Raw genomic sequence first — 12,077 nt, forward strand, 5'->3', positions numbered from 1 at the left:
ATTGAAGAGGGCAGGAGCAGGGGAAGGGGAAATGTGGGCAGCAGGCCAGTGGAGCCCCAGCCAGATTTTTCCTTAACCCCTCTTGTTTGTTATCATTCCCTTCTCATTCTCACCCTCTGAGGAATTGAATCCCTAAGCATTGAAGCCCTTTGGAATTCTGGTGGGAAGATGGACTCCTGTCTTCTGGTGTAGTTTCCCACTGTAGATTCTGGGCTGCCATTTCTCCCCTCTCTTACCTGATAAGAAGCTCATCATCCCTGTTTCTTTTGGAAATATTTGCAAATCTCTCCTCCACTGATAGTTCTCATATTCTTTCTGTTTTCGTATTCTCTCTATCGGGGATTTATTCTTTGTTTGTCATTGATGTGTAACAGGAGGGAAGAGAGACAAAGACTTGTGCTCAGTATGCCTCCTTGAATCTCAAATCTGATGCAGAATCTTATTCCTGTTTTAGGTTATAAAAGAAAATGCAATTATTTAAACTATTTATAGGAATTTATTCTTTACCCCACCCCCCACCAGGTTTCACCAATGGAAGAAACAGTTTTTCATGGCTTCAATACAGAACACCTTTATTCAGTTCCTCATTTGATCATGAATTCACATATACCCTGCACTCAAGAAACAGTCGATCCAAAAACATGTAAGTAAGGAAGGTTTCCCTTTTCATAGTTTGGAGTTTGTAACATAGCAAAACCACAGGGTAGGAGTTGAGGTGGACAGACAGACTTCAGGGAGACCACATAAAGAATGGTTCTTGTCCTGGCTGGCATGGCTCAGTGGTTGAGTACCGGCCTGCGAATCAGAGGGTTGCTGGTTTGATTCCCAGTCAGGACACATGCCTGGGTTGCAGGCCAGGTCCCCAGTAAGGGGCACGTGAGAGGCAACCACACATTGATGTTTCTCTCCCTCTCTCTCTCCCTTCCTCCTCGAAAAAATAAATAAATAAAATCTTAAAAAAAAAGAATGTGTTCTTGTTTTAATTTTAATTTTTAAAAGAAGTAAGCCTTTATTCCATTGATTCATCTTTAAGGTTGAAATATAATAATAATGATAAGTAACTTGCATACTCTGATTCTACATTAATTAGAAAGGGGCAAAAATGAAAAACGTAGAAGAAAATACAGTGCTGCCCTGATTTATGGGTTCAAGCCAGAGATGTGGGCTTCCTAAGTCTTTCTACCTGAGCCTCGGTTCCTCTAGACCTTCCAGGTGCCAAGGCCTTTCCTGGTTTGTTCTCTTCTTTCTGCTAGTGTACTTTGGGCCTTGGCAACCAGTGATATCATTACTGTCATCATGAGGCTTTATCCACTATACCCCAACCCTGTTCCTCTCTGACTTCAATTTCTACCCACTCCCCTTGCTCATTTTCCTTCAGTCACATTGGCCTTGCTGTGCCTGCGGCTGCGTAGCACCTGGCCTATATCCTCACTAGACTGCAAAGGTGCAAATGTACTTTAAGTTTCTTTAGTAATACAACACAGCCCAACTCAGCAGTCTCAAGTAATATTTAAGGTCATGTTATCTTGTGGACAGTTTTTTTTGTTTTTGGGTTTTGGGTTGTTTTTTTTTTGGTTCAGAAGCAAACGTTTCTTCCAGATTAACTAGGCCTGCCATGTGAGCCCTGAGAAAGAGACACTACTAAGAAGGGCTTTCAGTGGCTAACTGGACTCATGCTAAAAAAAACAGAGCCTAGCAGCCGTTTCTACAGGGGGTCCTCTCATGCAAACTACTTCAGGAAGTCTGCACTGAACTGCTTGCCTGAGCTGCACTGTGTTTCTGTTATTTGAGCCAGCCCTTATAAAAGAGTTCCTGGAATCCTATTTCAGCCAGTAGGGCTTGGGCTTTCCCCATTCAATAGGAACTGTGCAGCTATATCTCTCCCCTTCATCAACATCTTCACCAACCAAAGTGGCTTCATTTTGAGCAATCAGGACAGTGCCTTTTGGACCAATCAAACGGCAAGAATTTGGAGTCCTCATTTGCATGGGGACAGACCAATCAGGGACCAGGGTTAAGGACTTCTGTTTATATAAGTCCTTCTAGTTGTAAGAGCACACTATTCCTTTCCACAGAAGACTGAAGACTGAGTTTCCCCAGCTGAAATGAAACAGGGAAGGTGTCTCACCAGAGCAGAGTGGATCAGATCAGTACAGCACAAATTACACTGACACAGAGCAAAGCAGGACAGAGCTGTCTAGCTATAGAGGGGCCTAACCCCAGGGCTACCACACAGCTGTGCTGTTTTCACAGTTGTACTGTATCACAATTCAGCTCTTTTGCAATGAATAAAATTTCCTTCTTCACAGCACCCCAAATTGGGAATTTCTGTTGGTGTTGAATTGATGCCTGTGACCTTGGCAGCCATTTGGGATTTTTAGTAGTAATCTTTTTGTTTTAGGCTCTCCCAAAGAATATTTGGAAACATTCATTTTTCCAGTTCTGCTTCCTGGAATAGCTAGCCTGCTTCACCAGGCCAAGAAAGAAAAATGTTTTGAGGTCAGTGGTTTTATTTCTTTACTTCTAAAAGCTCAATAATTCATTTTTATCAGATGGTAGATCATTATCTCAGCACCATCAAGTGGTTGTTCTCAAAATGATCCCTTTGAGAAGGGAAGCCTGTGTTTGGGGTCACTTACTCAGCTCCAGTCAGGGCACATAGTTGTAGACACAAATGGACTGCCATTTATCTGTCCACTTGGGTTCCACAGGGTTATCTGCCAAGTTTCTTGGGCGTGCTTCTCGGTTTGTTACAAGCATGGATTAAAGCACCCCTTACCTTTTTTCCCACTCTGGATTGATCTCCTCACCTCTGGCCTCCCTCTACTCTTCTGCATGACAAATGCCGTGCATGTAACTTGCTTTATGGAGGTCTGCACCCAGTGAGTGCTCAGTACATACTGGTCATTATCACACTGCAGCCAGTGTGAGTTGAGTTTTGATCATGGCACTGCCCCATGTTAATACTCTTTCAGACTCCCTCTTTTCTACAGTTGACAAGATACGTTGGGTATGTTCCCTGCACAGATTTGAATACTAGAATTTTGGGTAGGCCACAGGAAAAGAATAAAATAGCAACAACATTTAATATTGATCAAAGCACTTTGCTAAGTGCCTTGTCAGCCATTTCATTTTTCCCTCACAATAGCCCTATGAGGTTCCTTCTGTTGTTTTTGTCTATGTTTTGCAAATGAGAAAAGAGAGGTTCAGAAAGGTGATCAAGGGGGACTGGCATAGCTAGGATTCAAATCCAGATTAGATGGTTCAAAATGATATTAAGAAAATGGCAGTAACTACAGTGTAAATCCCAATCAGTTTCACATGCCCCAGGGTATTTAAAGCACTCACAGTTAGTGGTGTCACCTGCTTAGTTGCCCTTCAACACAAAATCTCAGAGAACTGCATACTGCCCTGATGGTAGGTTTATACACTGAGGAGACAATACATTTATCTTGCTCTAAAAGAAGTGCATAGTTTTGAGACACTGATGAATTTAAAGGGAACCACAATCCTGCCTCATTCTCCTAACTTACTGATATAGTCTGGTTGTCCTGATTGAACCAGGAAAGACCACAATGATCAGTCCCCATTTTCATTAACAGCAGAGTATGCTCTGCTGAAGGGGACTGTAAACAAAAAAGCTGGTACAGTAAATATCAGTGAGTCAAGTATTGACTGCTTCCCTTTAACCCATGATTTGACTACTGTTGTAATAATAGCAATAGTATGAGAGTGGTCAGAGAAGCTGTCTCAATGATTGGTTGCCCACTGAGTGATGGCACTGGTCAAATCATCTCATTTTCCCCTTACAACAACCCCAAGCCAGGTCCCCTTTCACATCAGACCTCTTTTATGTAGGATGCCCTGAAACTCAGAAAAGTAGAGCATTAACTACAACTGCCCATCTAGTGAGCCATGAAGCACATCTTCTCTTTTTTTTTTATGCTGAGAATTTTTTTATTTTTATTTTTTAATTTTTTGTTTTATTATTTTATTATTGTTCAATTACAGTTCTCTGCATTTTCTCTGCACCCCTCTTCCCCACCCCAGCCAAACCCAGCTCCCTCCCATGCTTCCACCCTCCCCATTGGTTTTCTCCATGTGTCCTTTATAGTAGTTTCTGAAAACCCTTCTCCCCACTGTCCCTTCCCATGTCCCCTCTGGCTATTGTTAGATTGTTCTTAACTTCAATGTCTCTGGTTATATTTTGTTTGCTTTTTTCTACTGTTGATTATGTTCAAGATAAAGGTGAGTTCATATGGTATTTGCCCTCACCGCCTGGCTTATTTCACTTAGCATAATGCTCTCCAGTTCCATCCATGCTGTTCAAAGGGTATGAGCTCCTTCTTTCTCTCTGCTGCATAGAATTCCATTGTGTAAATGTACCATAGTTTTTTGATTGACTCATTTGCTGATGGGCACACAGGTAGCTTTCAGTATTTGGCTATTGTTAATTGTAAAGTGTAAATTGTGAATTGTAAATAAATTTTTTATTTTATTGTAAATTGTGCTGCTATAAACATTGGGGTGAATAAGTTCTTTTGGATTGGTGTTTCAGGGCTCTTAGGGTATAATCCCAGCAGTGGAATTGCTGGGTCAAAGGGCAGTTCCATTTTTAGTTTTCTGGGGAAATTCCATACTGTTTTCCACAGTGGCCTCACCAGTCTGCATTCCCACCAACAGTGCACGAGGGTTCCTTTTTCTCTGCATCCTCTCCAACATTTGTTTGTGGATTTGTTTATGTTGGCCACTCTGACTGGTGTGAGATGGTACCTCATTGTGGTTTTAATTTGCATGTCTCTGATGGCTAGTGATGCTGAGCATCTTTTCATATGTCTCTGGACCCTCTGTATGTCTTCCTTAAAGAACTGTTCAAGTCCCTTGCCCATTTATTGACTGGGTTGTTTGTCTTCCTGGAGTGGAGTTGTGTGAGTTCTTTCTATATTTTGGAGATCAGGCCCTTGTCTGAGGTATCATGGGCAAATATGTTTTCCCATACTGTTGGTTCTCTTTGTATTTTAGTGCTGTTTTCTTTAGCCATGCAGAAGCTTTTTATTTTGATGAGGTCCCATTTGTTTATTCTTTCCTTTATGTCCCTTGCTTTAGGGGACGTGTCTGTGAAGATGTTGCTGCGTGGAATGTATGGGATTCTCCTGCCAATGTTTCCCTCTAGGACTTTTATGGTGTTACAACTTATATTTAAGTCTTTTATCCATCTTGAGTTCATTTTTGTATATGGCGTAAGTTGGTGATCGAGTTTCATTTTTTTTGCATGTAGCTGTCCAGATCTCCCAACACCAACTGTTGAAGATGCTGTTTTTGACCATTTTATGCTCCTGCCTCCTTTGTCAAATATTAATTGACCATAACGACTTGAGTTTATTTCTGGGCTCTCTGTTCTGTTCCATTGGTCTATGTGCCTGTTTTTATGCCAGTACCAGGCTGTTTGGATTACAGTGGCTTTGTAATACAGTTTGATATCAGGTATTGTGATCCCTCCTGCTTTGTTATTCTTTCTCAAAATTGCTGCAGCTATTCAGGGTCATTTATGGTTCCATATGAATTTCTGCAATGTTTGTTCTATATCTGTGAAATATGTCATGGGTACTTTAATAGGAATTGCATTGAATCTATGAATTGCTTTCGGTAGTATGGCCATTTTGAAGATGTTAATTCTTCCAATCCATGAGCATGGTACATGCTTTCATTTGTTTCTGTCTTCCTTAATGTCTTTCTTCAGTGTTGTGTAGTTTTCTGAGTGCAGGTGTTTTACCTCGTTGGTTAGGTTTATTTCTAGGTGCTTTATTTTTGTTGTTGCTATATCAAATGGGATTTTTTTTTCCTGATTTCTGTTTCTAATGTTTCCTTGTTGGTGTACAAGAATGCCTTTCTTTTCTGAGTATTGACTTTGTATCCAGCTGTTTTGCCAAATTCATTTATTAGGTCAACTAGTTTTTCGGTGGAGTCAATAGGATTTTCCATGTACACTATCATGTCATCTGCAAACAGTGACAGTTTCATTTCCTCCTTTCCAATTTAGATGCCTTTTATTTCTTGTCTGATTGCTGTGGCTAGGACTTGCAATACTATGTTGAATAGGAGTGGTGAGAGAGGGCATCCTTGTCTTGCTCCTGATCTTAGTGGGAAAGCTCTAAGTTTTTGTCCATTGAGTATGATGTTGGCTGTAGGTCTCTCATATATGGCCTTTTTTATGTTGAGGAATGCTCCCTGTATTCACACTGTGCTGAGTGTTTTTGTCATAAATGGGTGCTGTATCTTATGAAATGCTTTTTCCGCATCTGTTCATATGATCATGTGATTTTTGTCTTTTCTTTTGTTTATGTGATGTATTATGTTTATTGATTTGCGAATATTGTACCATCCTTGCATCCCTGGCATGAATCCCACTTGATCATGGTGTATAATCTTTTTAACGTATTGCTGGATGCTCTTTGCCAATGATTTGTGAGTATTTTAACATCTATGTTCATCAGCGATATTGGCCTGAAGTTTTCTTTCTTTTTTATGTCTTTATCTGGTTTTGGGATTAGGATGATGCTGACTTCATAAAAAGAGTTTGGGAGTCTTCCATCTTCTTGAATTTTTTGAAATAATCTGTGGAGGATGGGGGTTAGCTCCCCCTTAAATGTTCTGTAGAATTCTCCTGTGAAACCATCTGGTCCAGGGCTTTTGTGTGTCAGAAGCTTTTTGATTACTGTTTCAATTTCATCAGGTGTTACTGGTCTGTTCAGGCTTTCTGGTTCTTCTTCATTGAATTTTGGAAGGTTATATTTTTCACCTAGGTTTTCAAATTTCTTGGCATATAGTTCTTCGTAGTAATTTCTTACAATCCTTTGTATTTAGGTGGTATCAGTTGTAGTCTCTCTTCTTTCATTTCTAATTGTGTTTATTTGGGTCCTCTCTCTTTTTTCTTGATGAGACTACTTAAAGGCTTTTGGATTTTGTTTATCTTCTGAAAGAACCAGCTCTTGGATTCATTGATCCTTAGAATTGTGCTTTTAGTCTCTATGTCATTTAACTCTGCTCTGATCCTGGTTATTTCCTTCCTTGTACTTGCTCTGGGTTGTCTTTAGTGTTGTTCCTCCAGTTCTTGTAGGTGTAGTTTTGGTTGTTTATTTGAAATGTTTCTATTCTTTTTAGGTAGGCCTGTATCTCTATGAAGTTCCCTCTCAGGACTGCCTTTGCTATATCCATAGGTTTTGTATTGTTGTGAGTTCATTTTTGTTTGTTTCCAGAAACTTTTTGATTTCTTCCCTAATCTCATTCTTCACCCATTCATTGTTTAATAGCATGCTATTCAATCTCCATGTTTTTGAGTGTTTTGGGGTTTATTCCTTGAGGTTTGTTTCTAGTTTCAGTCCCTTGTGGTCAGAGAAAAAGCTTTGTATGATTTCAATTTTCTTCAACTTGTTGAGGCTTGTTTTGTGTCCTATCATGGGGTCTATCTTTGAAAATGTTCCATGTGCATTTGAAAAGAATGTGTATTTTGCTTCTCTGGGATGAAAGGCTCTCTATATATATTAGTTAAGTCCATTTCATCTTTGGCATTGTTCAATGCCACAATATCTTTGTTGATATTTTGTTTGGAATATCTGTCCATCTTTGACGGTGGGGTGTTAAAATCCCCTACTATAATTGTGTTACTGTCAACACAATTATATGATGTGTTGCTATCTTTCTTAAAGTCCTCCGAGATTTTCCTTATGTATTTGGGTACTCCTGTGTTGGGTGCATAGATATTTACAATGCTTAGTTCTTCTTGGTGGAGCCTTCCTTTGAGTATTATGAAGTGACCTTCTGGGTCTCTATTTATGGCCCTTTTTTTGAAATCTATTTTGTCTGATATGAGTATTGCTTCCCCTGCTTTTTTTCCCTGTCCATTTGCTTGGAAAATTTTGCCCTTAGCTTTCAATCTGTGTAGGTCTTTTTTCCTGAGGTGGGTCTCTTGTAGGCAGTATACGTGTGGGTCATGCTTTCTTATCCATTCAGGTATTCTGTACCTTTGATTGGAGCATTTAATCCATTTATGTTTAAGGTTATTATTGATAGGTACTTACTCATTGCCATTTTCTCATACCTGTGTTCCTCTCTCTCTTTCTTTTTTCCTTCCTTTCCTTAAAGCAGTCTCTTCAGCATCTCTTGCAGAGCTGGTTTGGTGGAGTTGTATTCTTTTAGACTTCTTTTGTCTAGGAAGCTCCTTATTTGCCCTTCTATCATGATTGGTAGCCTTGCTGGATAAAGTATCTTGGTTGCAGGGCTCTGATTGTCATTACTTGGAATATTTTTTGCCCTTCTCTTCTGGCTTGGAGCGTTTCCATTGAGAAGTCAGCTCCTAACCTTATCGGTGCTCCCTCGTATCTTATTTCTTGTTTATCCTCTTCTGCCTTTAAGATTCTCTCTTTGTCTTGGAGTTTTGCCATTTTAAGTATGTGTCTTGAAGTAGGTCTCTTTGGGTTCCTCTTGCTTGGGACTCTCTGTGTTTGCTGGATTTATGTGACTTTTTTCTCATCAAATTAAGGAAGTTTTCCATCATTACTTTTTCAAACAGGTTTTCTATCCCTTGCTCTTCTTCTTCTCCTTCTGGTATCCCTATTATGTGGATATTTTTATGTTTCATGTTGTCCTGCATTTCCCTTAACCCCTCTTCATTCTTTCTGAGCCTCTTTTCCTTTTCTTGCTCATTCTGGGTGTTTTTTTCTACCTTGCCCTGAAGCTCGCTGATCCAATCCTCTGCTTCATGAGCTGGCTTTTGATTCCGTCTACTGTGTTCTTCAGTTTAGAAATTGTATTCTTCATTTCCTCTTGGCCCTTGTTGATAGTTTCTATTTCCTTTTTCATGTTGATATAGTTTGCAGTGAGTTCATTGTAGTTTCCCTGTTGTTTTTGGTAATTCTCTGTGAGGTCATTGAGCTTCCTTACAACCAATTCTTTGAACTCAATATTTGATAGTTGATTTGCCTCTTTTTCATTTAGCATTGTTTCTGAGACTTCCTCCTTTCCTTTCATTTGGGGATTGTTTCTTTTTCTTCCCATTTTTTGTAAGAGTTCCTGTTAGCCTCTGCTTCTTAAGTTGCTCTGTTCTGACACCCTGGATTTATGGTGTAAACTTCTGTGATAGAATACCTGTGAGATTCAGTGGTACAGTCTCCTTGATCTCCCAAGCTTTCTGGTCTTCGGCTGTGATTTATGTTGACTCTGTGTATCTTTGTTTTTTTTTTTTGTCCTTGGGTCTTTCTTTGGTGGTTCCTTGCCACTGGCTGGTTATCTGAGGGTCAGTCTGTCCACCATCTCTTGTTTTCTGTTTTGCAGGTGTGGGCAAGTTGTGTTGAAACTGGTTCTTCTATGTGTACAGGGTTTTGAGACTTTTCTCTTGTTCTTGTTCAGTTGTTTGTTCTCAATTATTTCTTTGCTATTTAGTTGTATTTCCAGATAGGTTTTGGGTTTAGTAGTGTGGCTTCCACTCCTTCCTTCACCTTCTTCTGTTCTTATCTGTTGATGTTTCCTTTGTTGGTGCGTTTCCTCTTCCAGGAGGTATGCTGGTGTTCACAGGTTCTACCTACTCTTTTTTGTGATAGATTCTGGGGGGAAAGCTAAATGGTTTAAGATAGCAGGAGTGTATTATATGATGTTTAAAGTACCAGCCCTTATGGAAGAGACAGGAGATCCTTTGGATCTGTATAGTGTTAACTATGATAATTCACCCACCTGGCCACTTTTTAGAGAGGGTGGAAAGAAGATAAGACTCTTGTTGGTGGGGAGAGGCTTGAAAGCATTGTGAGTTGGATCTAGAAAGCTGTGAGTTTGTGGGAGGTCAGAATATGAGGTAAAGTGAGAGTAAAGGTAGAAAATAGGCGTAATATGTGAGAGAATAGAGTTAACCACACCAGTAATAAAGTTCAGGAAACAGTAAAATGGGCTGAGATCTGAGAGTAGTTCTGTGTAATATTTACAAATGTATGGAACAGCTATTATTTACAATAGTAATGGAGCAACAATCATATGACAAAATGTATGTGATCTGGATAACTAGGATAGGGAGTATAGGTCCTAGAGTAGTGTGCTAATGGAACATAAGTGAAGTGAAAGACAGTTAATTGACAATACACTATGAAGGAGAGAACAAGGGGAAACCAGCAAATAATGCAAATTAACCAGTCAAGCGAAGAAGACTAAACATGTAGAAGAGAAATACAAAAATACTAATAAAATGAGTGATGTAAGAATGATGAAAAAATAATAATACAAATACACAATAACTTCCAAGTTCTCTGGAGTAGCAAAGTGAAATTTGTTTCACTGTCTCAGCTGCTGGGATGCCCCCTCTTTGGGTCCAACTCTGGTCTTTTCACAGTTGCAGGTTTTATTGTCTCACTTGCAGGGATTAAAAAAAAAAAAAGAAAGAAGGAAGGAAGAAGAGATATAAAGGGAAAGAGAGAAGGAATAGAAGAAGAAAGAAAGAGAGGAAGAAGGTGTTAAAGAAAAAAATATTAATAAAATAATAATAATAAATAATTACTTAAAAAAAAAAAAGCCTCCTCCTGGCTTCAAACTGGCCAAGCCAGTTTTGCTAGTCTATTTGACTGCAGCAGAGTCAGGGGGCTTAGGTTAGCTCTTCTCTGTTCAGACCAGCCCTTGGGCAGCCTGCAGCCCAGCTGTCCAGTAGCCCCTGGTCCCACAGGTTCGGGCACGGATCCTCCTCGGGGCTATGGGTCTGGGAGTGAGGCCTTTTGTGGTATGAACTCTCCCCAGTGCCTAGAATGTGGTCTCACGTCCCTCCGAGGTGCGCACTCTCTCCGTGCCTGGGATTTGTGCCCAGAGGCCCTCCAATGTGAGCACTCTCCCCGTGCCTGGCATTTGGGCTCTCTGATCCCCAGACCCCCGAGGGAGCGCTGGGTGGAGAGGGGATTGGAGCTGCCGCTGCAGGAGAATTCCCCAAACTGCCCCTGAGTGTCTCTCTTTTTCCTTTTTTTTTTCTTCACTTTTTCTTGTCAAGAAAATCTTCCTAACTTCAATGTCTCTGGTTATATTTTGTTTGCTTTTTTCTTCTATTGATTATGTTCCAGTTAAAGGTGAGAACTACTATAAAGGACACATGGACAAAACGAAGGGGGAGGGTGGAGGTGGGGGAGGGAGGTGGGTTCACCTGGGGTGGGGTGGAGGGATGGGGAGGAAAGGCATACAACTGTAATTGAATAACAATAAAAATTAAAAAAAAAAATAGGACAATGTGAAAAAAAAAAAAAGAAAATCTTCCTGCTCAATCCTGCTGCTCCATACAAGGAAGGGCCTGTCCTCTCACGTAGCCCACCTCTCAAGCTAGACAGGGGACTGTCAGGGTCAGGGTCTGACACAGCCCAACTCTCAACTCTCCCCAGCCAGCCCTCACAGTCCCCATGGATTTATCACTTCATCCTTATTCCCCTGCGACTTCAAGCAACCAGGTCTCTCTTGGTGATGCTCAAACCTTGTTTGGCAGGGGAGGGAGACATTAACCCTGCTCTCTCCCAGGAGCCCTATGGCAGGAGTGGTGGGTGCCGAGCTGGGGCTGCAGTTGCCCTGGTCCCTGCACTTGTCCAAGGGACCTTTTAGTCTTGAAGCAATCCCATACCGTCTACTTTTTCAGTGTCCTCTATACTTTTTGGTCTCCTGTCTTCATAAATGCTAGGGTACTGTTGGCTGTTCGCTTTGTTCCTTAGTAGATCGGCTAGGTGTTTCACCCGTGTGCAGGAGGGAATTGGACTCTGCTCCCACCTATTTCGCCGCCATCTTCCTCTATGTGAAGCACATCTTCAACCAAGGCCAAGAGCCTGGGCTTTCTTCCGTCCCCTAGAAAATGGGTGTTGGAGGCTGTCCTCTAAATAGGTCTAGAAAATACTGATTTTTTTTTCATTTATAGCTATTTTCTGGAGAACAGATTGTGACTTGCCTTAGGTTATAAAATCTAAACTTCTTTTAAACCATAGGTATTTTTCATTTGCTTATTTGGCTTTCCCTGACACATTAATTCTTGTCTCATACTCATAATTACCCTTTCTTCCCATGTAGTGTTAAATAGG

At 40.6% G+C, this 12,077-nt stretch overlaps 1 protein-coding gene across 15 annotated transcripts in view; it reads left to right on the forward strand.

Annotated features, from left to right (window-relative positions):
* Nucleotides 1-12,077, forward strand: part of IQCK (IQ motif containing K) — a 217,422-nt gene that overhangs the window by 11,110 nt on the left and 194,235 nt on the right. For 10 of the 15 annotated variants that reach the window (XR_008427022.1, XR_008427025.1, XM_045195357.2 and 7 more), the window contains 2 exons: nucleotides 523-643; nucleotides 2,402-2,499. The exons of 3 other annotated variants lie outside the window; for them this stretch is intronic. Coding sequence is in view for 9 of the 12 variants with exons in the window: in XM_045195357.2 (XP_045051292.2) it covers nucleotides 523-643; nucleotides 2,402-2,499 (219 nt within the window). In the remaining 3 variants the exon portion in view is untranslated. The remainder of the gene's footprint in view (nucleotides 1-522; nucleotides 644-2,401; nucleotides 2,500-12,077) is intronic. 2 more of the 15 variants (XM_053925862.1, XM_071221725.1) reach the window with 1 other exon arrangement.

Source organism: Desmodus rotundus, chromosome 1 (assembly GCF_022682495.2).
Source record: "Desmodus rotundus isolate HL8 chromosome 1, HLdesRot8A.1, whole genome shotgun sequence".
NCBI classification, from domain to species: domain Eukaryota; kingdom Metazoa; phylum Chordata; class Mammalia; order Chiroptera; family Phyllostomidae; genus Desmodus; species Desmodus rotundus.